This window comes from Vidua macroura, chromosome 1 (genome assembly GCF_024509145.1).
Source record: "Vidua macroura isolate BioBank_ID:100142 chromosome 1, ASM2450914v1, whole genome shotgun sequence".
Lineage (NCBI taxonomy): Eukaryota > Metazoa > Chordata > Aves > Passeriformes > Viduidae > Vidua > Vidua macroura.
Window position 1 is genome coordinate 111,352,741 of NC_071571.1, and position 23,736 is coordinate 111,376,476.

The 23,736-nt window shown below is 39.0% G+C and overlaps 1 protein-coding gene across 1 annotated transcript in view; it reads left to right on the plus strand.

Annotated features, from left to right (window-relative positions):
• Nucleotides 1–14,212: 14,212 nt before the first annotated feature.
• The window catches only part of ASXL3 (ASXL transcriptional regulator 3), a 123,603-nt gene continuing 114,079 nt past the window's right edge, over nucleotides 14,213–23,736 (plus strand). The window contains exon 1 of the mRNA XM_053991396.1: nucleotides 14,213–15,561. Within this exon, the coding sequence (XP_053847371.1) occupies nucleotides 15,190–15,561 (372 nt within the window). The 5' untranslated portion in view covers nucleotides 14,213–15,189. The remainder of the gene's footprint in view (nucleotides 15,562–23,736) is intronic.

A 23,736-nucleotide genomic window follows, 5' to 3' on the forward strand; every position in this document is an offset into this window, starting at 1 on the left:
TAGGAGTTTTCATAAAGTGCTAATATTAGTTGGACTTTGATAGTGGAAATATATTTTCCAGAAGTTCTCTACTAGTTTACCTAGAATTTTAATTCCATTAAGATGCACTATTTTATTATCTGTTTTTTTAACTAATTTATTGAAGCACAAGTGAGAATCCAGAAACATCTGAAGGTTCAGTCTACAGGAAGTACAGCAGAGTCTTGGGAAGAGGTGTTTGGCTGTTGAAGGAATTATCTAAAATAAAAAGGGAAACTAAATGCATCTGGAATCTGAAATTTTCATTTCAAATAAACTGTAACTTGGGAAGAGTAAAGAAGGGGGAGAGAGTGTCACTCTAAATCAGAATCTACAAATGCAGTGTTCATATTTCCAGCAAAATGGCATTTAAAAATACAAGTCAAATTGAAACCTTTTCCTTTGATAAAGTCAGTTATATTTGTTGATGATGTAGACGTCCTTTGCTTCAAGCCAAAGTGATATTAAATCCCCAAAATATTCCATTCCAAATTTATCTTTTCATTTCTCTGAACAGCTCTTCTGTAATGTTGTCACAGTCTACAAAAACAATATCTACACAAAGTAATGCTCTACTGGTTACACGAGCATTCAGAAAGAAACGCATTACCTATCACGTCTTCATTTGTAGGTCTTGTAATTTACTAGTAATATTTGTTCTTCAATTTGTTTCTTAAAAAGGCTGCTGTTAATAACACTGTCCCTGCTAATTTTTAGAGCTGTTATATATATGGAAGTAATCTAAAATATTCACTGCACTGGTACAGGAAATTTATGTATTTCTATATTTGATGCCTGAAGTGCAGATATATTTCTGTACTGCGTATATTTCTGTTACATTTAAATAACGATCACTGTCCCAAATCAGAAAGTCTCTTTTATGGTTTTCCACAAGAAAAAGTTCTAGGCAGAGACAAAAAGAAATAGAAACAATTCCTAACACATAATTATGTTAAATACTCATAGTAAAATTAGTCAGTATTCCCTGCCCTGCCAAATTTATTAAGAGTTCGATTTGTCAAATGGTATGTAACTATGACAGTAGTCTCTCATTCTTTCATATATGTTTTCTCTGAGCTGAGGCTTTAATCAACAATCAGACACTGATTATTCTCTTAATTCTGTAATTAACCAGGTAACTGTGACAAGATACATTTTAACAATAGTCAAGGTTTCTAAATGTTCTAATATTATTGGAATGCTCTTGTTAATAACTGAAGGTAAGCCAGTGTTCACTTATGATGGAAGAAAATGAGAAGTGCACAAAAACAATTACAAATGCCAGTCTTTATCTGCAAATGATCTGCATTTTTATGGTACCATTATGAAACAGTCACTTAATAATTAATACTTAATTTTCATGAGGAATTCGTTTAAATATATTATTGATGGTCTCCTAAAGAAAATAGTAATTTAAACAAAAGAGAGTTTGTTAATTAAGTTGATTACTTTCAATAAAGCCAACAGTGATATTTTAATTATATTTTCAGTTACTTTGTTCAGTCAACATGACAAATCTGTTAGTTTAGAGCTGGTTGTTTTCATGATGTGAATAGCCATGTCCCTGCTGATGGAACTCTGCTTTTAGATCATAATGAAAAACAACACAAATGTAGGTTTATAGAATGATACATGTGCTGACAAGTATTAGTTGTGCTTTTACTTGTTAATATTGCTACCCTTGGAAAAATTCTAAGGCTTATGGAATGATGCCCATGAGCTATGCATTATGGAAACATGAATTTCAATAAAATTTGTAAAATCAACATTCCCAAGTTATATAGTGGGGGCTGGAAAATTCCTGATCTTATGAAGTCAATGGTAACATACCTACCTGTTTTCTTCTCTTGAGTCCAATGCCCCATTTTAAAATTTCCACTAACGTCAATTGAAAGTTGTCTCTGTTGTTCTTTGAAATATTTTGTCTCTTTCAACATGACTGACACTTTTTAAAGATTAAAACACTTGCAAAATACAGTCATAAGGAGAATTATTACCACTAAAGGGGAAATAAGTTTACATAATTGTGTAGGTATTTTAATTGAGAAAATTAAAATCTGAGAAAATTATGATAGGTAAGGCTAGATGTTTGTATAAAATTTGGCTAAGCTACTGAAGATTTATTTCCATATATGTACAATGCTGCCTATCACTCACTTCCTAAAATAAGGCACTTCATGCATTTAACATCTGAATTCTTCAGAGGCTTAAACAGATTTTAAATAAGGATTCAGTACAAATTATCATTTGTGGTCTCATGCACTAAGAATAAAGGGTAAAAATGTAAAATTCCTTCATTACTAACTAAATGTCTACTTTAAAGGTCTCATGGAGAAAGTGAGCTCCAAACAGCTGTTTTACATTTTTAATGTATTTGTCTGGAACGAATTGCCTGTCTTTATTCAGTCTGTACAATACACATGAATTACAACAACATTGTCAAGATGTATTGGAGGAGGACAAATCAAAATGTAGAGAACAGATATATCCCAAATATGGTCATAATTATTCCATAAATTACTAGAAGGCATGTCAACAGCACTATGAATAGTATTGACTTTCATTCCTGAGTTACAAAATGTAGTACATTTTCTGAATTATTTATTTGGAAGAACAAAGTATCAGTTTCCAAACAAAATGTAATGAAACTGTTTGAAGCACTCACTGCATTGAATTTGTGTGGCCAGATTTTGGTAGCAGGAGGCTGCAGGGGTGGTTTCTATGAGACGCTGCTAAAAGCTTTCCCCATGGCCTAGAGAGCCAATCCCACCCAGCTCCAGGACAGACCCACTGCTGGCCATGGCCAAATCCATCACTGATGGTGACAGCACCTCAGGGAGCACTAGAGTTAAGAGTGGGAGCAAAAAACTGTTCATTTGCAGTGAGATGAGATGAGATGAGATGAGATGAGATGAGATGAGATGAGATGAGAGATGAGAATATGTGAGAGCAACAACTCTGTGGACACCAAGGTCAGCGCAGGAAAAGGGGGGAGAAGGTGCTCCAGGCACCGGAGCTGAGAATCCCCTGTAGCCCATGGTGCAGACCACACTGAGGCAGCTGTGACCCTGCAGCACATCACAGGGAGGAGGATCACAGGGATGCAGAGATCTACCTGCAGCTCATGGAGGATCCTGTGCTGGAGCAGGTGGATGACCAAAGGAGGCTGTGATCCCACGGGAAGTCCACCCTGGAGCAGGTTCACTGGCAGGACTTGACACCCTGTGAAGAATGCACACTGGAGAAGGACTGTCCCCAATGGGAGGGGTCCACATTAGAGCAGGGGAAGAGTGTGAGGAGTCCTCCCCCTGAGGAGGAAGGAGTGGCAGACACAGCATGTGATAAACTGACTGCGGCCCCCATTCCCTGTTCCCCCTGAGCCCCTGCAGGGAAGGAGGTAATGAAAATGATGAGTGAAGCCAAGCCTGCAAATAAGGGAGGGATTGCGGGACAGTGTTTTAAGATTTGGGTTTATTTCTTGTTTTCCTACTCTGATTTGATAGCTAATAAATTAAACTAATTTCTTCAAGTTGAGTCTGTTTTGCCTGTGACAGTAACTGATGAGTGATCTCTCCCTGTTCTTTTCACAACCCATGATCCTCTTGTTATATTTTCTTTCCCTTGTCTGCCTGAGGAGGAGAGGGATAGAGCAGCTTTGGTGGGCACCTGGCACCCAGCCAGGGTCAATGTACCACAAATATAAATACCATAAGTACATAAATCCAAACTAGCTGCATCTCAATCTTTTTACATTTTTAATCAACCAATTATGGGACACACTGAGACTGTTTGTATGGAACAAATATACTTTGTGGATTACTGAACTCCATAAAGCTATTGAAATCTGGCATTTAGAAATAAAGGTCAAAACCTGTAAGTTTCAGATGGAATAATAGTCTGTAACCTGAAATCCCCAACTGTAGAAGATAGAACACTACTGCCATGTTCAAAGAACATTGAGATTTTGCATTTTAAAAGAATAACAATCTGGGAGAAAAATAGAAGAGTGGTAGCTAAAAGAGTCAATACATTACATTTTACATATAATTATTTTTATGCCTTTCTGTTTAGTCAAAAAAAACCCAAAAACTTAATCGGGCAAGTGTTTCTTACCTTTTCATGCTCTCTGCTGATGAAAAAAAAACCGTCTTTTTGCATAGTAAAAGTGCATATATTTACTTGGGGACAAAACAAACAGTGGGAATAGTGTTGTTGGAACAGTGTCAGGATCACATAAAAATAATGTAGACCTAATCATTACCACAGCTTGTGCAGTTTTAATATTGGAAAGCAGAGGCATAGGAGTTACAGAAGTAAGGCAAACCATGTTGACTCCACCGTTTCTGGCAGTGAAAGTATGAAAATTCATGGTTGAATTTTTCTTCAGTAGCTCACATTTTAAGCAGTAAAGAGTAATTTTTGAAGAGCAATTTCCTTCAAGTTAAACCTGACCAACTTCAAGTTAATTTAAACCTTTTGACTATGTTTTACGATGTTTGGTATAGTGGTTTTCAGTCATGAAACTGAAAACAAGAGGAGATTTGAGTTTAAGGAACCCTTTGAAAGTGAACAGAGGTATGACAATTTATCTTGCCACTCTCAGAGCCTCAAACTCTTCAGAAAATGGAATCACTAGAAAAGAAAAAAATCCAAGCATACAATTAATATTTCTTACTTAAAATAAACAGGGGAAGAGAATTCTCCTTAGAAATGATAAACAGCCACTAGTACAATAATTTATTCTTATGTTAGCATCTGTGCTGAAAACTCTTTTGTACAGAACTGCCAAATTCATTCAGTTTTCCAGTCTGATAAAATTATTGGTGGTTCATATCTTTGTGATGTTCCATTTGCACAAAATATCCAGAAAGCTGCTCTTATTGGCCAGCTGACAATTTTCTCCCCATCAGTCCACAGACTGGACTGCTCTCATGTGACATTTCAACATTGGATATTCCCTAGAAATCTTCATGGAAAAAAAAGTGTGGCAATAATTTTTCATTGGAAAAATTTATTTTTTTAAATATCATACAATTTACCTTAATATATATAGAAATATATATATACATTCCTTCATACAGTAGCCTGAGAGACCAAACCAAGATCAGGTTTCCTCTTTAGTGCATGATGTATACATACCAAGAGATTTTCAGTCTCTGTTCAGACAAGCTTTCAATTTGAATAAGCAAGGAAGACAAATGGAGGAAAAAATTAAATATTAATATCTCTAGTTCGAGTTGGAGAACTGTGCTAGAGAAAAAGCAACTGACTTCCAGGGACTGAAAGAGCAAGCAGAGCCAGGATTCAAGTGTAGAATTTCTGCAATAGTGCAGCATCTCAATTTGAACATTTTCTTTCTTCTGTGCCATGTAGAATTTCACATATGATACTTTTTAAACCAAATCTGGTTTGCAGTTCTGACTACAGCAGCCACAGTTTTGCTTGTTCAGACCAGAATAACCATCCTCCATTTATTCTGGAACCTGAAACTCTTGTTCCAACCTCTTCCCCACAGAAGAAATGCCAGAGGAAAAGAATGTTTTAATAACATATGGATAACCACAAAAGCAAAGCTAGAGTAATTTTATGTGAAACTTGATCTTATGAAAAAAAAATCTGTATATTTTAGCTAGCTTATTCACTCTTTTAAAAAGCATAACTACAGCATTAAAGTAAGTAAATAAGAGAATACCTTCCTATTTTTCAGAATCAGAGATGGAGTATTAGATGCCTTACTAAATTCTTCGATTACAAGTAGACTGTTTTCTTTCAGTAAATCACTAAATGTAACCAGATGCCCCATCACACACTGCTTGCTACCTTTAAGGTAGAGTTTCAGGTGCCTTGCCTGGCTGCTCACAGGAGACACACACAGAAGCAGCATGGTATCAAGCATGCATGGAATGGGCAGCTCAACAGGGAGGCTCCATGAGACTTTGTACATTTCCAGGCAAAGAAAATCTAGGGGGAAAGTGTTGGGGTTTGTGACTTTGGATTAAGGCATTAATGCCTGAGCCTAATCTCAGACATCTCAGCCTTTTCTTGGCTTGTAAGAACGAGAAATACTTCTTAGGATCATCTTATGGATGCATGAAATGAATCTTCCATGTAAAAGTTTACAGAACTGGTCTTAAAACAGTTAACTAGAGGAGCAGCATTGCATACATCATGGTAACCTTGGACTAATCCTGATGTGGAAAACTGAAAATGAACAATTTTTCCTTGAATTTCCTAGGACACATTGACTTGGGATAGGATGTGTTTGCAGTTGATGTGGTTGGGCTGCTTAGTGAGCACCAATCAACTGAAAAATACCAGTGATCTCTGTCACGTAGAAGATTAAAAATATATCTTGATATTTTCAGTGTAGTATGCTCCTGCATAATAGGTAGCGTAGACTGTCATGCATCAAATAAATGATGTATAGGCTGTGAGCTGTCCCCTTCCTCAATGACAAATTTGCATCTAAAAATTTAGCATATGTTGTGTAAGGAAGTTTTACAGTAGGCCTTTTGCTGCTGAGCTGTGATGCTCTAATTTACCTACATAAAATATCATTAAAACTGGACTGGCATAAGTGATGTTTTATTCCCACAATGCTTATTAGTATAGAACATTGTAATATGCTCTGAAAAACTGCTTGTAATGCACTCCTTGAACAAGTTACCTTGCTTGTTTATAAATAATCAATTTAGATCTTTAAAATCAAATAAAGGCAATTTCTCCTGTTTTATAAAAAGTCTTATTTTTGATGCATGCAAATGCTTGGCCTTTATTATGGCAGGGTAAATGCTATGAATGCAGAATATTATTCTTTTACAAACACTCTTAGTAATTATGCATAACGATTTTCTTTCCTTTTTCATAAGTTGTAGCAGGATGAATGCAGCAAATTATAAGGTTATTTTAATCGTCTCTTAAATGCAAATTGAGTAGAGAAACTGAGTCAGCTATAAAGGCAGTTACCAGAAATTATACTCTCCTGTTAAAAATATGTGTTAGATTCTTTCATTTCCCCAAGTAACTTCCTTACAGGTTTTCCTCCTTATAATTGTTGAGTGTAACCCAAAAGGCAGCTATTTGAAGTGATTGATCTAAAAAGCTCACAGTCCACAAACCTTCATTATGAATTGTGCACACACTTATAATCCACCTTGTAACCTTTACTTCCTGCCCATGCCCTAGCCTCAGGCTCTAAAAAGAGTCATTTGCCATGCAAATCCTTACATTTTTGAAATTAGCTTTCCAGTAACTTATCATAATTGTTGATAGGGTTTCCTGTCCACAAACTTCACAAGGGCCATATAAAACCCAGTGTAGTTATGCAGTCAATGTGCAGTAATGACAATGAACTTCCATAGCTGTTAATTCTTCTAGAAGAACATACAAAATCATCTGTGTCTGTGTTCAATTAATTTTAAATGGTTACTTAAAATTAACTTTCTTAACTTCATAAACTTCACATATTTAAAAGGATACTTTAAAAAAATCTGGAAATTAGAGAATTAAAACATCAATTTTTGTTAGTTATTTCCATATCTTAGTACAAGATCTACAAGGCCTAGAAGGAAAGCGCTATACTCACTTTTAATTTTTCAAGAATTTACAAAGAAACAGCAGATCCAGACATTGTAGGTATGTGTCTCTTCCATGTGCCCTCTGCAATCCAGCCAAATAGTTTCCAGTGCACGTATTACATGTTGCCATGCTGGGAGCCTTCATGGTTCTACTAATGTTTAAATATTTCCTCAACACATCTGGTCTCATGAACTTCAGTGGGCTACTCACATATTTTAAACTGAAAAGGGTATAGAACTGGGAATAGAAAGGGATTCAGACTTCACCTTCCTTTAAACTTTGAAATATCACTGGGTTCGCAAATACATGCCAACTAAACTGTGATGTGTCATATGCTCAGTATTGATAGTATATTTTAATTAAATTTTGTAGACTATAATGAACATCGTGAACTATATATATGAATAGAAATGAAAGTTTTTCTCCTTAACTGCAGTGGGAAATTCTTTCATACATAAAGAAAAAGGTGGTATCAAATACTAATTTTCTTTATTTCTTTAATTTCTATGTGATCTCTGGTTGAATGGCTGGAGTATAGAAAATGCATGGCTCAAAATAATAGAATTGACTGAGCATGGGCATAAGTTTATCTGAGATATAGCAGAGAGTAGCTGAGAACAAAAACAGAAAAATGAAGAAACCGAGTACTGAAAACTGATATTAAAATTTTTAACCTCATAGTTCTAACTAGCATGTTTGTAAGTCTTGGTTTCTTGTGTGATATTCATAGAATGTTTAAACTTATTATTTATTAACAGTTTAGAAAGCGTATATAAATCAAATGTGCATAAGTTCAACTTAGACATATATATGTATATACTTTTGCTGTTATGATGCCTAAAAACTAATATCTGATGTGGTTACCACATTACATTCACACTCCCAAGGACCAATCATTGTTGCAAATTACAACACACCTTTTTATGGTTAAAAAAGAAAATATTGTCATTTTAATAACTGTGTTATTGGTCATTAATTTGCTTCTGTTTTATTAAACAGCCAATACAAGACAATATGTAAAATGGCACTGGCACTGCAAGTATTGGTGTGAATGGGGTGTCTTGCAGAGCTGGGGCCTCAATCAGCAGAATTGCAGAATTACAGAATCACAGAATAATCAAGGCAGGAAAAGATTTTCAACACCATTGAGTACAACCTTTGGCCAAACATGAACATGCCAAACAAACCACAGCACTGAGGGCTATGTCCACTCATTTCTCGAACATTTCCAGGGATGGTGACTTCACAACTTCCCTAAGCAGCCCTTTGCAATGCTTAACAATCTTTCCATGAAGAAATTCTTCCTAATGTCCAACCTGAACCTCAAGTGCTGCTTGAGGCCACGTCTTCTTGTCTTGTCACTAGGTGACTGGGAGAAGAGACCAACCCCCACCTTGCCACAACCTCTTTCAGGTGGTTGTAGAGAGTGATACAGTCTCCCCAAGCCTTCTTTTCTCCAGGTTAAACATCCCCAGCTCCCTCAGCCACTATTCATAGCACATACTCTCCAGATCCTTCACAAACTTGGTTGTCCTTCCCTGGACACACTCCAGCACCTCAATGTCTTTCTTTTTTCCAAGCATTCACAGATTTGTCTGCTAACTTCTGGAGAGAATATGTTGTTCTTCCTGCAGAACTGGCACAGCTTAAATAAAGAAATATAATACATCTAGACCAGATTTGGTTCTCGATCTGTGCTGAAGCATCATATGATATGTGGTATATCTGATGGTTGTTTTCACAGCCATAAAGAAGCAGCAAAAGAGAAAACCCACCACCACTTCTGCAGCAAGAGCTTCAACTAAACATAAAAAAGGATTCCCCAGACTGAAGTTGGTTTTTCACATCAGTGCACCTGAGAAATGCCCTCTGCCAGCACTGCATCAACCCCATTCTCCTTTTTAAGAAGTCTGTGGTGTTAATAAACTAATATTTTATTTCTCTTCTCTTTTTGTTATTGTCTAAAAGTTGCAGATGCATGTAGGTTCTGCTACCTGCAAGTAGCAGAAGGCTGAGCAGACTGTGTTGTTCATTTATCTTGCAATGCAAAGAAGGTAAAGGAAAGCAATCCATTATGCACAAACAATTCAAAACATTTCCAAGTTGCCCTTGGCAAGCAGGTGCAAGAAGGTGTGTACTTATCCCAAAGATAGCTTATATGTATGTAGTCCTTTCCCCCAACAAGCTAGAGAGACAATTTATATTCTGAAATCCCTTTTCACAGGATTCCAGGCTTTTGAACTTACAAAGGCAAATTTAAATGGCATATCTGTAGTACAACCATTATCTTTATTACTTTTCATGATGTTGGACTGTGTGTTTTGTATCTGAATCTCAACACAGCAACATTTAGTTCAATATGTGTAGGTCTCCAGGCATCAGTTTAGGAAATTATTTATGTGATTACTTGCATGGCATGTTACTCCTTAAATTTGCAATTAGTCCATTGGGAAGGTCTTCACAGTTTGTTTGGGTTTTTTTGGTTTTTTTTTTTGTTTTTTTTTTTTTTTGGTTTTGTTTTGGTTTTGGGGGTTTGTTTGTTACTTTTTTATTTTGTTTTGTTTTGTTTGATTTTTTTTTTTTGTATTTTTTCAGGTCATCTGTGAATTCTCTTTTAAAATTCTAGTTCCCTATCAGCTTTACCATTAATGATGACTTACCTGATGATGACATTTTATATATATTCTCAGAAAAAAAAAATTGTAAGAAGTTAAATGGTACTAATTCTTACAGCTTTCAGTTGTGGGTGAAAACAGATCAGACAGCAAGTGTAGCAGAAGACATCCCACAATGTAAATACTCTGTTGGGTCATTTTATGGTTGCCTATTACAGAAAGATAGATAGCTCGAATAATTGCCAAAAAATATGTGATTGCCAAAATTGACTGTGATATCAGTTATTCACAGAAAAAAAAATTGTAAGGGGTAGGCTGTAAGGGTACTGCATGAGTCACTTGTCTTAATTTTGGTAAGTAGTTTTAGTATTAAGCTTCAATCCTTCATATCAGGTTCTGGATACCAGTACTTTTCCTGCAATCATTGGTTTGTTGGGATAACTTCAAACTTATCATGAGCATGTTGTATAAATTTTGTCTGTAACTCCTCTGGGACACCTCCACAATTCCTTGAAATTTTATATAACTTGAGGTGATATTTCTACACGTGGCTATCTTGTGAGTGAAGTTAATTCTGTAGGTTGAAATATGGTTTTAGAATAGCATCCATACATTCAGAATTCTGGAATCTCTTTCTAGATAGGAATATATGTAATTTCTGTTAAATCATTCACTACAAGTAAACAGTTTTAATTATTTTTCTCTTATAATTGCATATTTATAATCCATGTGGCAACTTCCAAATAATCAACTAGATAAGCATCTAAAAAAGAAGAGATGAGATAAACTATCAGCTGCTATGGTTTTGATTTGACTAAACTGTGTCATATAAAAATGAAAGTAATCTTGTGAGCCATCTGCAGACGTTTCCTTCTCCTCTGAGGTTTACAAAAATGCCAGGAGGTGTGATCTATATGCAGTTGGGGTGCAATGCCTCAGAGGCAGGTTTTCTACTCTTCTGTTGTGTATGTACAAAGAAATGTTTTCTTTCCAACATTTTTATGGCATCTTGTAAACTGTTCATCGTTCAAAGACAATGGTCTTCTCATAGAAATTGTCCCTATGGATTTGGGAAAGGGTGGTTCCATATCCGTAGTATGAAAAACGATGGCCAGCATGGCCAAGGGAAGTGCTGCCTGGAGATAGTTTGGAAGGTGACTGCTTGGGAAGCTTTCTATGCTGGGTGTATCACTTCTCACATGTTGGGAGGGCAAAGTGGGCCACAGCTTAGCTGCAACCACATTTATTAGATCAGCTGCAGTGCCATAAAAAAAAGACCTGAGTGTTTATCTGCCTGCTGGAGAGCTATAGGAGGGAGAAAAGGAAATAACCCTACATTTATAGTATTTGGTCATTCTTGGTCTGAGACCAAGTAATGACCATTGTGGTGAACTCTAAAGACAACAGAATAAATCCTCATTATTTACAGTCAAAGCTTTCATTATTTGAAAATTTGCTAAGGTGAGATAGGTCTCAGGTAAACTTTAAATTTTACAGTGCACTGTTTTTAATAGTCTGCATGTATTGCACAGTTAGGAATAAATGTATATGACTTAGTTGTACCTAAATAATGTATACCTTGATTTGAGAACTGAAAAACACAGTTGTGATTTTTTTTTTTTTTTTTTTTTTTTTTTTTTTTTTTTTGTGAGGGAGTGGGAGTGGGGGGAAGAGTGAGCTCTTCTACATATTCTGTGCCCTCTACCAATCTCAAAGAAAAAATGGCATGCTCAAGAAAAGAATACTCTGTACATATAAGTTAGTATTTAGCAAAATTTAACTGTCACCCTCCCATATCAAGTATAGACTGGATCTGTTTTTTTTTTAATCAACTTCAGGAGACTTTTCAAATACAGTAACATCATCCTGAGCAGATACAGTAACAGATTCTGAGCTTGTTATTATGACTTAGAAACATATTTGAAAAATTTGGGATGTTGATTCATGTCCATATGGCATCTGACTAAAAGAAATGTTCCATAAAGTGTAATAAATGCTGTGAAGCTCAAATTGTCTGAATACTTGGCAATAGGCATTCTTTAAATCAATAGCATAAAACACACTCTACAACTATGACACCAGTATCCGTAAATGGTTAACTGTCAATTGTCAATCCCAATGGCTTTGGTTTCCCATAAATCCACAGAAACCCAGATTTTCTGGTTTTCTTTTTGTCACCACTGTGCTAACACTAATTTAGGAAATGCAGTAACTCCATTAGTATCTTCTGGGATATTTTCTTAATTATCTTGTAACTCAGCATCTCTTGTTCAATTGTAGAGAATATAATTTCCATTGTAGATGTGGCACATTAGATTGAATTGTCATGCTGTGAATAAATCATTCTGCACACATATGGCATTTTCATGTAACAGCTGATACTAGTTCTTTTGTAAGAGCTGAAACTGTAATTTGTATTGAAACAGTGTTTCACTGTATTGAAGCAATACATATTTATATATATAAACACTTGCATAAGAAGTGGAGGTCACAGATTCCTACTTAACAGGAGTATTACTGTACACAAGAATAAAAATTGGCAGTAGACATCAAAAGTAATTTTCTATGCAGGAAACAAGAATAATGTTCTTCAGGTGGCTTACTAGATAATGTCAAGCCTAAAACTTCTATAGCAGTTCAGGTAAATGCATTCTCTGGGTACCGAAGCTAAGAAATCAGCCTCCAAGGTCATTTGACCATTCTACAGATGCAAGAAAATGTATCCATAATAATCAACTGATTCCATCCGCAGTCAAAACAGTAACATCTGGTACTGTAACATCACATAAATATTGCTTAGGTAAAAATTCATTATGTGTTTTAATGCAACGTCTTTCTGCAGTATTTGCAGGTTATCCAATCTGGTTTACAATACACTGTAAATATTTACACACACACATATATATACACACTTATACATGTTATATATGCTAAGCTTTTAGCCATAGTTCCAATGGTTGTAGTTTGGAGGCGGTTCACCATTTCTCAATTCTCCTATTGCCAATCCAGTTAGAGAAGCATCAGTTACTATCTCTTGTAGTGTCGGGTCCAAGTCATGAAGTAAACAGTATCTGTAATCAATAGCAAATGTTTTCTTTCATAAGATGAACTTGACCTTTTTCTGCTGGGCTTCTGGACTTACATAAGACTTTAACTCCCTTAAAGCAGAAGTGCACTGTTCTGTTGAGGCACTTGGTTTCTGTGTATGCTGGCAAACTTTACTGGATTCAGCTACAACATTTATTGCAGAAAAAAAAAATCTATTTCAGGAGTACAGATTCTTTTTTTTTTTTTTTATCCCATCATGAAACATAGAGAGTAACCCCCAGCTCTCTGCTCTGGTGGGTTCTCTCCAGTGGGTCCTCCAACACAGCAAACAGCATAACAGGTTTTCTTTCTCCAGCAAAGGCAGTGCCCCTAACTGTCACTATATGATTCCCAATCATTTTCATGTGAACAACAGAAAGAACTTTCAAGGCCAGGTTGGATGGGGCATTGAGAAACCTGGTCTAGTGGGAGATGTCCCTGTCCATGGCAGAGTGGCTGGAATTAGATGATCTTTAAGGTCCCTTCGAATCCAAACCATTCCATGACTTAGGAGCACCTGGATTGTGTAAGAATGATGAAAATAAATTAAATGACAGCATGACACTGTCATTTAACCATTGTAATACAACAAAAAAGTTTACTCCAGGGGTCCACAGAAATACCAAAAGGAAGTCTAAATCCTGATTGTAGCAGACAATATTAGAAACCAACCAAATCAACCAAAATATCCACAAAGTCAGATTAGCTTTACAGGGTCACTGAATTTTTTTTCCCTACAGTGTCCTTTTCTGTCCAACACCACCATTGCAACCAGAGGTCTTGTAACAGAAGTTCAAGTTATGTATGCGAAGCAGCTACCTATGAAGAGACGGGAACTAACACAGAATATTTCCTTCTCTATTCCAACAGCCCGTTATGATGGCAATGACTGATAAATGTCCCTACATTTTTTTTTATTTTGCTGTATTTTCAATACTGGAAACAATGAAGGTATTTCAAAGGCAGTTGTAATGAAATACTCAATTACTACAGACTTAGGTTTTTAGCATGGGTGATGAGATGTGAATAAAACCTGCGAGATTTGGAATACAAAGCCACTAAAGGTGAGGAAACGCAAAGGTAAAAAAAAAAAACTGAAGTAGGACAGAGACATAAAAAGGTGGAAATGAAGTCAAAACCACAAAACATAGAGAAGTGATAGTAACAGCGAGCATTTTCTTTCTAAACGTTACTGAGGTGACAAAGGCAGCATTCAGTAAATAACACAGGAATATGTACCTTTTTCGACAACTGGCTGATTGCAAAAATTTTTGCACAACCTCACTGTCAAACCTGAAACATTGCAGCTGCAACATTTTTCTCAAGAACATTTCTGAGGCATACTTAAATCCTCTACTTAATGTTATATAGACTGGAATCAAAACTAAATTTAGAAGCAGCTGCTTTAACAGAATTTTGGTTTTCTCATATTTTTAATATTTTATATAAGTGTGAGTGAATAATGAAATCTGGAAAGGTGCTATCTTCCATGCATCATTTCCCACTAAAATATAAATATGAGGAGGAACATCCAGAACACCAGAGTATGAGAATACTCGTTTAGAGTGTTTGGGGAACCCTATCAGGTTCTTCTGTTTCCTTGAGGGGCTGAAGGTCCTTAGGGCTGTCCTGGTCCTTTTCTTGATAAAACAGACTAAGCACTGTGGTGGTTGGCTTGGCGTGATTCTTTTCCCCCCGCTAAACTGTTTATTTACGGAGAAATAAGGTTTAATGTTACCGAAGGAATAAGGCAGGGCGTAACACGGGTGCTGCTGAGAGGACAAAGGAGGGAGAGTAGGCACTGAATAGATGGATACAGAAAACCCTGAATAATTTCTAACTCGTTTCAATCCGAACAAAAAATACCTAATGCATTTCGATAATATTCCTAATGCAGTTTATAATCTGGGCGAAGGGAGGAAACACGGGGAAAAAAGGCCCCGCAGAACAATATCCTGCAACTCAGGAAGGTGTGCCAAGTCCCTTCGCTCCGCGTTTCGTGGGTATCTTAATCCTGGGTCATCCAATTAAAGAAAACCTCCTTCGGCGGTTTTACGAGCGCAGCACATCAACTCCCTTTGTTTACCCACTGGAACAAGATGTTCTTTCCCGTTCCGACAAGAAAAGGAGCTCAAACGCTAACGCCGGGTCCCTGCGCGCTGGCACCGGCCCGCCCGGGGCTGCCTTTGGTCCGGCATTCCCGCAGCGGGTCCGGCCGAAGCCAGGAGGGCACGGGCGGGCACCGCCAGGGCGGGGAGCCAGCGTAAGTAGGAGCCAGCGATCGGCTCGCACGCCGGGAGAGGGCCGGGCGCTATGTCGGGCTGTCTTTACGGAACGCGGTGCGGCGCGAAGCGGGCAGAGGGCGGAGAGGGAGGAGAAGGGGCCGAGGGGGCCGCCCTCGCCACCACCTCCGACCGCCGCCCCCGCCCCAGCAGCGCGCCCGGCGCCGCGTCCCCGGGGAGCCGCCGCGGAGCACCACGGGAGTTGTAGTGCGGCGGCGCCGGCCGGCCCGCCATCCCGCTCCCCTCGCCGCCGCCCCCGGCCCGCGGCCCCGCTCTCGCGAGGCTTGGGGGGCGGGCGCGCTCTGGGGCGGGGGGCGCCGCCGCCGCCGCCGTGGGGATGTTGGGCGCGGGCGCGGTTTCCCCGCGTGACGTCACAGCGCATTGTTGTGAGCGCGGCGGAGCATCCCTCAAGCTGTCACAGCTGTGCCGCCGCCGCGGGGAGCCTCTGCCCCCACCCTCCTCCTCCTCCTCCTCCTCCTCCTCCTCCTCCGCCCCCGCCCCTCCCGCCCCGGGGGCTCCAGAGCTCGGTGTCACCGTATCATTGTCCGTGCGGAACCCCTCCGGGCCCCCCCTCCCACTCCCGGTCCGCCCTCCCCCCGTTCCCCCCTCCCCGAACCACCTCAATGAGATGCAAACATGAAAGACAAGAGGAAGAAAAAGGACCGCACCTGGGCCGAGGCTGCCCGCCTGGTAGGTGCCGCGGTGGCAGCGGCAGCATTGTGTGTGTGTGTACGCGTGTGTGCGCGTGTGTGTGAGTGAGTGTGTGTGTGCGTGTGTGCGTGCGCGGGGTGAGCGCGTCCCGCCGCCGCCAGCCCGGCGCGCTGCCCGCCCGCCGCTTTGTTGCCGGCGGTCGGGGCCACTGTGAGGCGGGACGGGAGGGGGAGAGACAGAGAGCGTGTGAGCGAGTCCGAGGGGAAGAGTGTACGAGGGACTCCGAGAACGGGGGAGAGAGAGCCGGGGCGTGTGTGCGAGGGAGCGGGCAGGAGCACGGGAGTGCCCGTGCGGGAGCGTCGGGAGGTGCGGGTGCGTGTGCCCGGCTGAGCCGGGCTGGCGGTCCGGGCAGCCGCGGCTCTGCCGCCCGTCCCCGCCTGCCTGCAGAGAAGAAATACCTACGTTCCTTCTGCGGTGTGTGCGTGAGGAAATGCCTCTATTCTTTTCTTCTTTCTGCATGTGTGTGTGTGTGTGTGCAGGGACCGTGTCTATTTCTGCAAAGTTCGTGCATCAGAGATCCCGAGGAAATCCCTCCTTTTAATCTAGAGAAAAGTGAAATAGCTGGGATTTGCCTTTCTATCACTTTAGTGGGGACAGGACAGGGGTGAGGGGCGTTAGAGACAACTCTGACCTGGGATTTTGCTTCACCCTCTCTACTTCCACCACGGAGCTGGGCAATGTCCGGGGCAATGTAACCCGCTTCTGGAAAGGCTCCGTGGCTCTGGCGACTCGGTCCATTCCCACTTCATTAAGAAACTGTCTCCCTTACCCTACTGTATCTGTTCTCATGAATCTGTATTGCTGTTTGCTAAGTGTAACAGAGTACATTGTTTATGTTGTTTTCCCGTTTCGGAGTACGTCTGGGTTCTCTATTCGAGGAATTTTGCAACAAATACTTACACACGGTACAGCACGTATGGTTGTACACGTCCGTATGTGTGTCTTCTGCAAAGTTGGGTCTGGTTCAGCTCCAGCTGAGTGCGTAGAAAGATGACAAAGCTGGAAGGATAGGCTGCTGGTTGCGTTGCTTTTTTTGTATCTACACGAACTTTATCTTTTATTCATCTCTGTTACAGCCTGAATTGTTTAAGTAACATGCCATTACTAGTGTTGCATCTGTTTCTGGTAGTGCGTAATGCTATCCTATTTTTATTATTTGTTGAGTGTATTTGTGAAGCGCTTTCCTTGTAAAAATGTTTTCACCTCATTATATGAATTCCTGGATAGGAAGTTCAGCCTCTCTCGCCTATGTAAATAATTATAAGGTATTAGAGAGACACTACCTATAGATGTCTCTGTAAGCTGTATCGAGGTACTCTCGTAGGCTTGGGCAGTGCTAAATTCCGATGTGGCTCGTTGTACATCACCCAACATTTTGTAATAATGCAGCATTAGTGAAGATGCTCTGATATGGTGTCGCTACTGTACTCTCTTATTTCTCGTGATTGTAACAGAAGTTTTACTGCAGTAAAATACTCACCTTTGTCAAAGTAGTTTTGGCAGCAGATGTTGCTACAGTACTTGTTTCTCCATGCTCTAAACTGACGAATGTGCATGCTAAAGTCTATAAAATACATCAAATTGCTATCCTAACTTTACTCTTTCAAGCTGCTGCTACAGTTATCATTGTAAGCTGTATTTTGTTTGACGAATGTGCATAAAGGAATTTATTGTGTATCGAGTAAAATTGCTGTTCCCATGTGGTCTAATACATGGAAAAGTTTAAAGCCTCTGGAGAACAAAGGCTGAGCCACTGCTGTGAAGAAGGGCTAAGAGTGTTATTTTCATGATGTCCTATTGCTTCACATTTCCCCCCAGAGGAGTAATGACTTGCTAAAATCAAGTAGCATGTAAGATGATACGCAGCTGTATATAAGTGGTGAAGATACGCAAGGTCCACAGTGTGGTTTTGTCCAGCCTCCTGGGGTTGCTAAGTTCTGCAGAGATTGTCCCAAGTCTGTTATGTGAATGACATGTGCTGCTGCTCCAACCAGCTACAGTCTTGCATTAGTCTTTGCTACCTGTATACACTTCCATATGTTTGCAAACCAATAGGAAAGATTGAAGCCGAAATTGCTGCTCCTTACAGTGTTTTATGTTAGGACCCTGATGGTTCATTATGACTTTGTTTTCTTGGGATACAGTAATGTATTACTGCAAAGTTTGATTAAATCAATTTCTTTCCACAGACAAGTAAACAATGAAGTGATTGATACCTACTCACAAAAAACCGACTCATGACTTACCTAGATCAATATGTTGCTAAATTGTATACTGATGCATTATTTTTAGGAAAAAGATGGTGAATTAATGCATAGAGCAATTGTATGGACATTTACATTGTAGATTTTCTATAAAAGCCCTTACATTGCAACAGTATTAAGCTTTCAAAGTGAAGTGCTAAAAAGTATGAAATTATACAGATAACATTGCTGGCGTTGCTTTATCATTCTGTTTTTCATGTCCATATATTACAATGTGCACTTTAAATGTTGTACTTGCATGCCAGTTTCCCAACTATTAAAAGTTCACTCACTAGAGCGGCAGAATTTTAATTATGTTTTCTTTGTTTGTTGTGAGGTGCCATACTTTATTTTTTGTACGCCTTTCAAACGGTGCCTAAGCAGATTTTCATTTTATGTTTCGATTGTACATACACAACTATTATTAGCAGCACCCAGTAGCTTCACAAATGCAAATGTTCTATACTTGCAACATGCCTATGAGGTTAAGTATTTTGACCTCTGCTTTACCCATGCAGAGTTGAGACATGGAAAGATTAAGTACCTTACTCAAAGCTGTTCAGGAAATCTGTGGGAGAGGTAGTTATGATACCAACAGCGTCTCTGTAGTAGTTCTGTTTCACAGTCGTAAAATCATCTTCCTTCTGTGGCTACACTTTTGCCTCATACATTCTCGGTTACTACTTCTCTCACAGTAGTTACAACAGAAATTTATATGGTCATGTCTCTGTATTCAATTTACAGTGAAACTCATAATGTAAAGTATAATAGTTATGGATAAAAAGGAACACAAGAACTGGACTTGAGCCTGGAGTTGTTTCACAGGTCTCCGTTTCCCATATTCACAATGAAAAAAACAGAAGTAGTTCAGAAAAATATGGCTGTCTTAAAACACACTGTAATGCGTAAGTGCTGAGGCTCCAGACTAACTGTCAGTGTTGTATTTACTCATTTTCAGTATTTGATTAAGGAGTCTTTGAAAACCTCCTGCAATGCAGTGTTTTTTCAAATTGTTCTCTTAATTTTTAATACATAAGCAGGAAAGGTCTCCCATTCTATTAATCTCTTACTGTAAATACCATGTATGTGATATAGACAATAAAGCAGGAGCCACTGGCTTGCCCTCTATCAGAACTTGGATTTTATGGAAGAAGTCTCCTGCAGAGAGTTGAATCTTTCTGTCTGTGTCACACTGCTTTTTTTTCCTCATGCAAGTCTGCTTATCTTAGGGCAAGGCATAGCCCAGCTTACAAGCATTCCTGAGAAATGAACGCATGTGCAGGATCAATGGAATGGTGGCATACCATTAACAGTTCATGTTACAGAGCCCATTCTGTAGAACACACATTTTTATGGACAAAATTGCAAGTTGTCTTTACAACCTGCCAAAGGGCATGTCTTTGATGTAGACCCGGTGTGTCAACTCACTTTGTACTTTGCAGCAGACTACAGCAGTGCTTGTGTATGATGTGGGCATTATCTCCATGCCAGTCTTCTGCTTTTTGTGTCTGATAGACTAAGATAGAACACTTAAAAGAATGAGAACAAAAGAAAACCTTTCAAGGAAGGAGGAGAAACATCCTGTCTTTCCTTTGTCTCTTAGTGGATCCTCATTTGATGTAGCTGTATTGTTGTTTTCTGATCATACATGGAACTCATTAAAATTGTATAGAAAGGTTAAACACTTGAGTAGTTAAAGCAATTTGTAGTGATTCCTTTCAGATGAAAAATCTTCTGTTTAGCTTCACAAGGACTCTCAAGCTATTGCTTGAAGTCCTGAAACAGTGAATTCTGCCTCTTAAACATTTATTGTCATAAAATTCTGCATAAAAACTATTGAAATGAAAAATACTGAGAACAAAACATGCCCAAGGATACTCTGCCACATAAGAACTGATGACAATTTTAAGTAGGCTGCAGTGATCCAACTTTTATCATTTGACTTCCAGACATGATCATCCATTGTTATTTGTAGGACTTTGAACCAAAGGCCTGAACAGAGTGAGTGGAGACTGGTCGCTTTGGGAATGCAGAGCTCAGAAGCACAGACCATCTGCCTATGAAGGGCGATAGTTTATGGTAACATTTTAAAAACACTTTTTTATTAATAACTTGTCCTAATTATTGCCCTTTCCTGTAAGTAGTATTTTGAAATGTAGTTCAGTCTCTGTCACAAGCTAACAATAAAGCAGAAGATAATCCCAAGAATGAGAACAGTAGTCCTTGTTTGGTTATTTGTGTACTGGATCACCTCTCTAGTATTTTTGCTCTTTCTTCTCCAAATTTTGTTCTGAAAGGAAGGTTTTCTTGTGTTACTGAGGACTTATGTGCTTTCCAGTTCTATGGAGAGTCCTTGTGGGTCAGGTGACATGTACATATTGGGTGAGTAATACTCATATCTTAATTCATGTGTTTCTTGCAGTAGTCTCCTGACAGGATCCCGCTCTTAACTAAGAGCGGTTTGTTTCCTCTTGTAAACTTTAAGAAAAATATGCTAATTAATTAGGGAAACTGATGCTGGAAAAAAAGCATGAAAACCAGCCATTGGAATTGTTAGCTTGCATGCTGCTGTTTAATGTGGCTGGCTGTCCAAAAGCTGATTGTTACTTCATCTGGTATGCTGAGATAGTGTAGTTGAAACAGATCATGTTACAGTATGGAAGTATTTTTGTATTGCATCTTCATATTTGAAGACCACAAATGAAACAGAAAACTAGAAGAGTAACTTCTGCATAGCTAGACCATTGATGATAATCCCTTTTACTTTTATGTTAAGCCTTTGATTTTGTTACTATAAATAACATTTAAAAGCATTGTGCTAAAGGAGCTTCATGTATCTTTAAAAATGGAAAATTTGATATAACTTTGTTTTACGGTATTAAGGATTTCTTTGTTGTTGGCTTAACAGAGACCTGCTATTATTTCCATATTTGTTCTGAGTTAATTCTTTTTCAGACATGCAGAAACATTGTGGCTTGGGAAGTTTTGATGGCCTTTCCCTTTGATCCACAATCAATGCTGCTTTGAAGAGCTATATTTTAGTTTGGTTGGCTCTAGGGCTTCCTCCAGTTTGTTTTATTCAAAGCAATTTTTGCAGTTGTTAGACAAGGTTGAACCTGCACTTTTTTTTTCCTACCTTCTGTGGTTTTGGTGTCAATATTTTATTTTGTTAGTGTGAAATACCATTAATAAGTGTGGCTTTAGTATTTTTATTATTTTAAATAAATAAATAAACAACATCTACCAACAATGTCGTCTATTTCAGCTCACCTTTTGCATTTTTCTAGGGTACATTGAGAGAAATGAGATTCTTAGTCTTTATCTTGAGACAGCCCTTTAACCCTTGGCATTGGAGACCTTTAGGTAGGCAAGAACCTTACCCAGGAATGGGACCTGTTTTTAGTAATGCCACATTATTTCTGTCAAAGCAGGGTAACATATGAGAAAACCCTAACAGGAACCTAAATATGAGCATTCCTCAATAGTGTGAAGGTGTTCTCAGTGCCTTAAGGTATGATTTAATGTTCCCTGTTACAGTAAATCTTTCCAGTGTCTTCTGGCTTACCTTTCTCTGTAGAAGAGCCAATATTTTCCTGACATACTGGATGTTCTGTTGAAATAACTGTTCTAGTTTTTCTTCTTCCAAGAGATGTTTTGGTCAGTTGCATGTGCAACTGCAGTGAAGTAGTTTCCACTAACCACACTCAAGACCTTACCACACTTCACAGCTAGGTAGCTTTGGACTTGCTAGCTCAGTTCACCAAGTCCCTGTATCCAAACCATGCCATTGCAGCATCTTAGTCTGGGCCAGGTAGCATGCTGTTCTTAAGGTGGAAAGCTGAACTTACTGTACTTCCTGCTGGAGCTTCTTTTGTTCTTTATACTGTGATCAGCAAATTAGTTATGTGGAGAATCATGTGCTAAACTTGGCCTCTTGACTTTGGAGTAAGAATTTTGCTTTTGGTGGTTTTTTTTGTGGTTTTTTTTTTTTTTTTTTTTTTTTTTTTTTTTTTTTTTTTTAAATGTTGTAAGCTTCAAAGTGTTTTCTGTTTTACTGGGTGTGATGATGATGGTCTTGGTATTCCCTGTAAGTAGCAGTAACTAAATAGAGGCCTCTGTTTTTGCTGTCAAAACCTGGGAAAATATGTGATTAGTCGAAATTATTTCATTATTGTTCCATGAGTTCCAGATGAAACTGAGCAAATTCTCCTTCTGAGGAACTTGCAGACTGAAGAAACCAAATATCTTAGTCTTCACTCTGGGTCAGCTTCCAATGCAATGACAGGGCAATAAGCAGTACATCCTGGTACAGGCCATTTGCTCATCCTGTGAGTTTAGGTAGCAAATCCTTGTGCTGCTCAAGCACAACAGATTGGTCATAAGTGGTTCATTAATCACTTACCAACTTTGGATGACAATTACATCCCCAAAGAACCCCAAATTGTTGAAATGATGGCCCTCTGAGGCTGCTCTTTTTTTGAGAAGTCTGCCAGATAGTTTTCTGTTGCTGGAGTTCCTGTCTTGGGAGGAGATGTACTTGCTGGGGATGTAAAATGGTACAGAGGTGCCTGCTGATTACTTGCAGCTAATCTTGGTTTGAAAGGATGACCTACAACTTTCTGAATGGTGCTAGGTCTCTAGCAAAGACACTGAATGAGTGTCAGGTGACAGAGAAACCATCTGGCAGTACATGCTGGAGCTTCTTTGATGTCAGTGCACTGACTGTGGTTAGGGATGGCACTTAGTGTTGAAGGGGTCTAGAGGAGCTCCATTAAGCTTTGGTTCAAGCAAGCTCTAGTGTTTCTGATATTGGAACAGGAGCATCTGGGTGATGTGATGTTTTCATCCTTTGACTTAAGAGTTCAACTCTCTATAATTTCTTGAGCTCAGCAGGACAAAATCTGTGGACCCTGGCCTGTGACTTTCCTCAGTATTGGAGGACCTTTTACTTGAGTTTTTTAACATATGGCATCCAGCTTTTGCATTGCAGCTTATGACTGATGTGGCCTCTTGTACCTCAGGTGTCTAAGATTTGCTTTGTAGTGTAGCATCGAGTTTTGTTTCTGTCTGACAACATTTGCCAGGATCAGCAGCCACAGTTCAGTCTGGAGTCATCAGACTCATTAGACAGTTTGGGCTATAGTTCTGTGCAGAAGATATTCCAGGTCACATCCTAGATTATTGTTCACGACTTTGGATCAT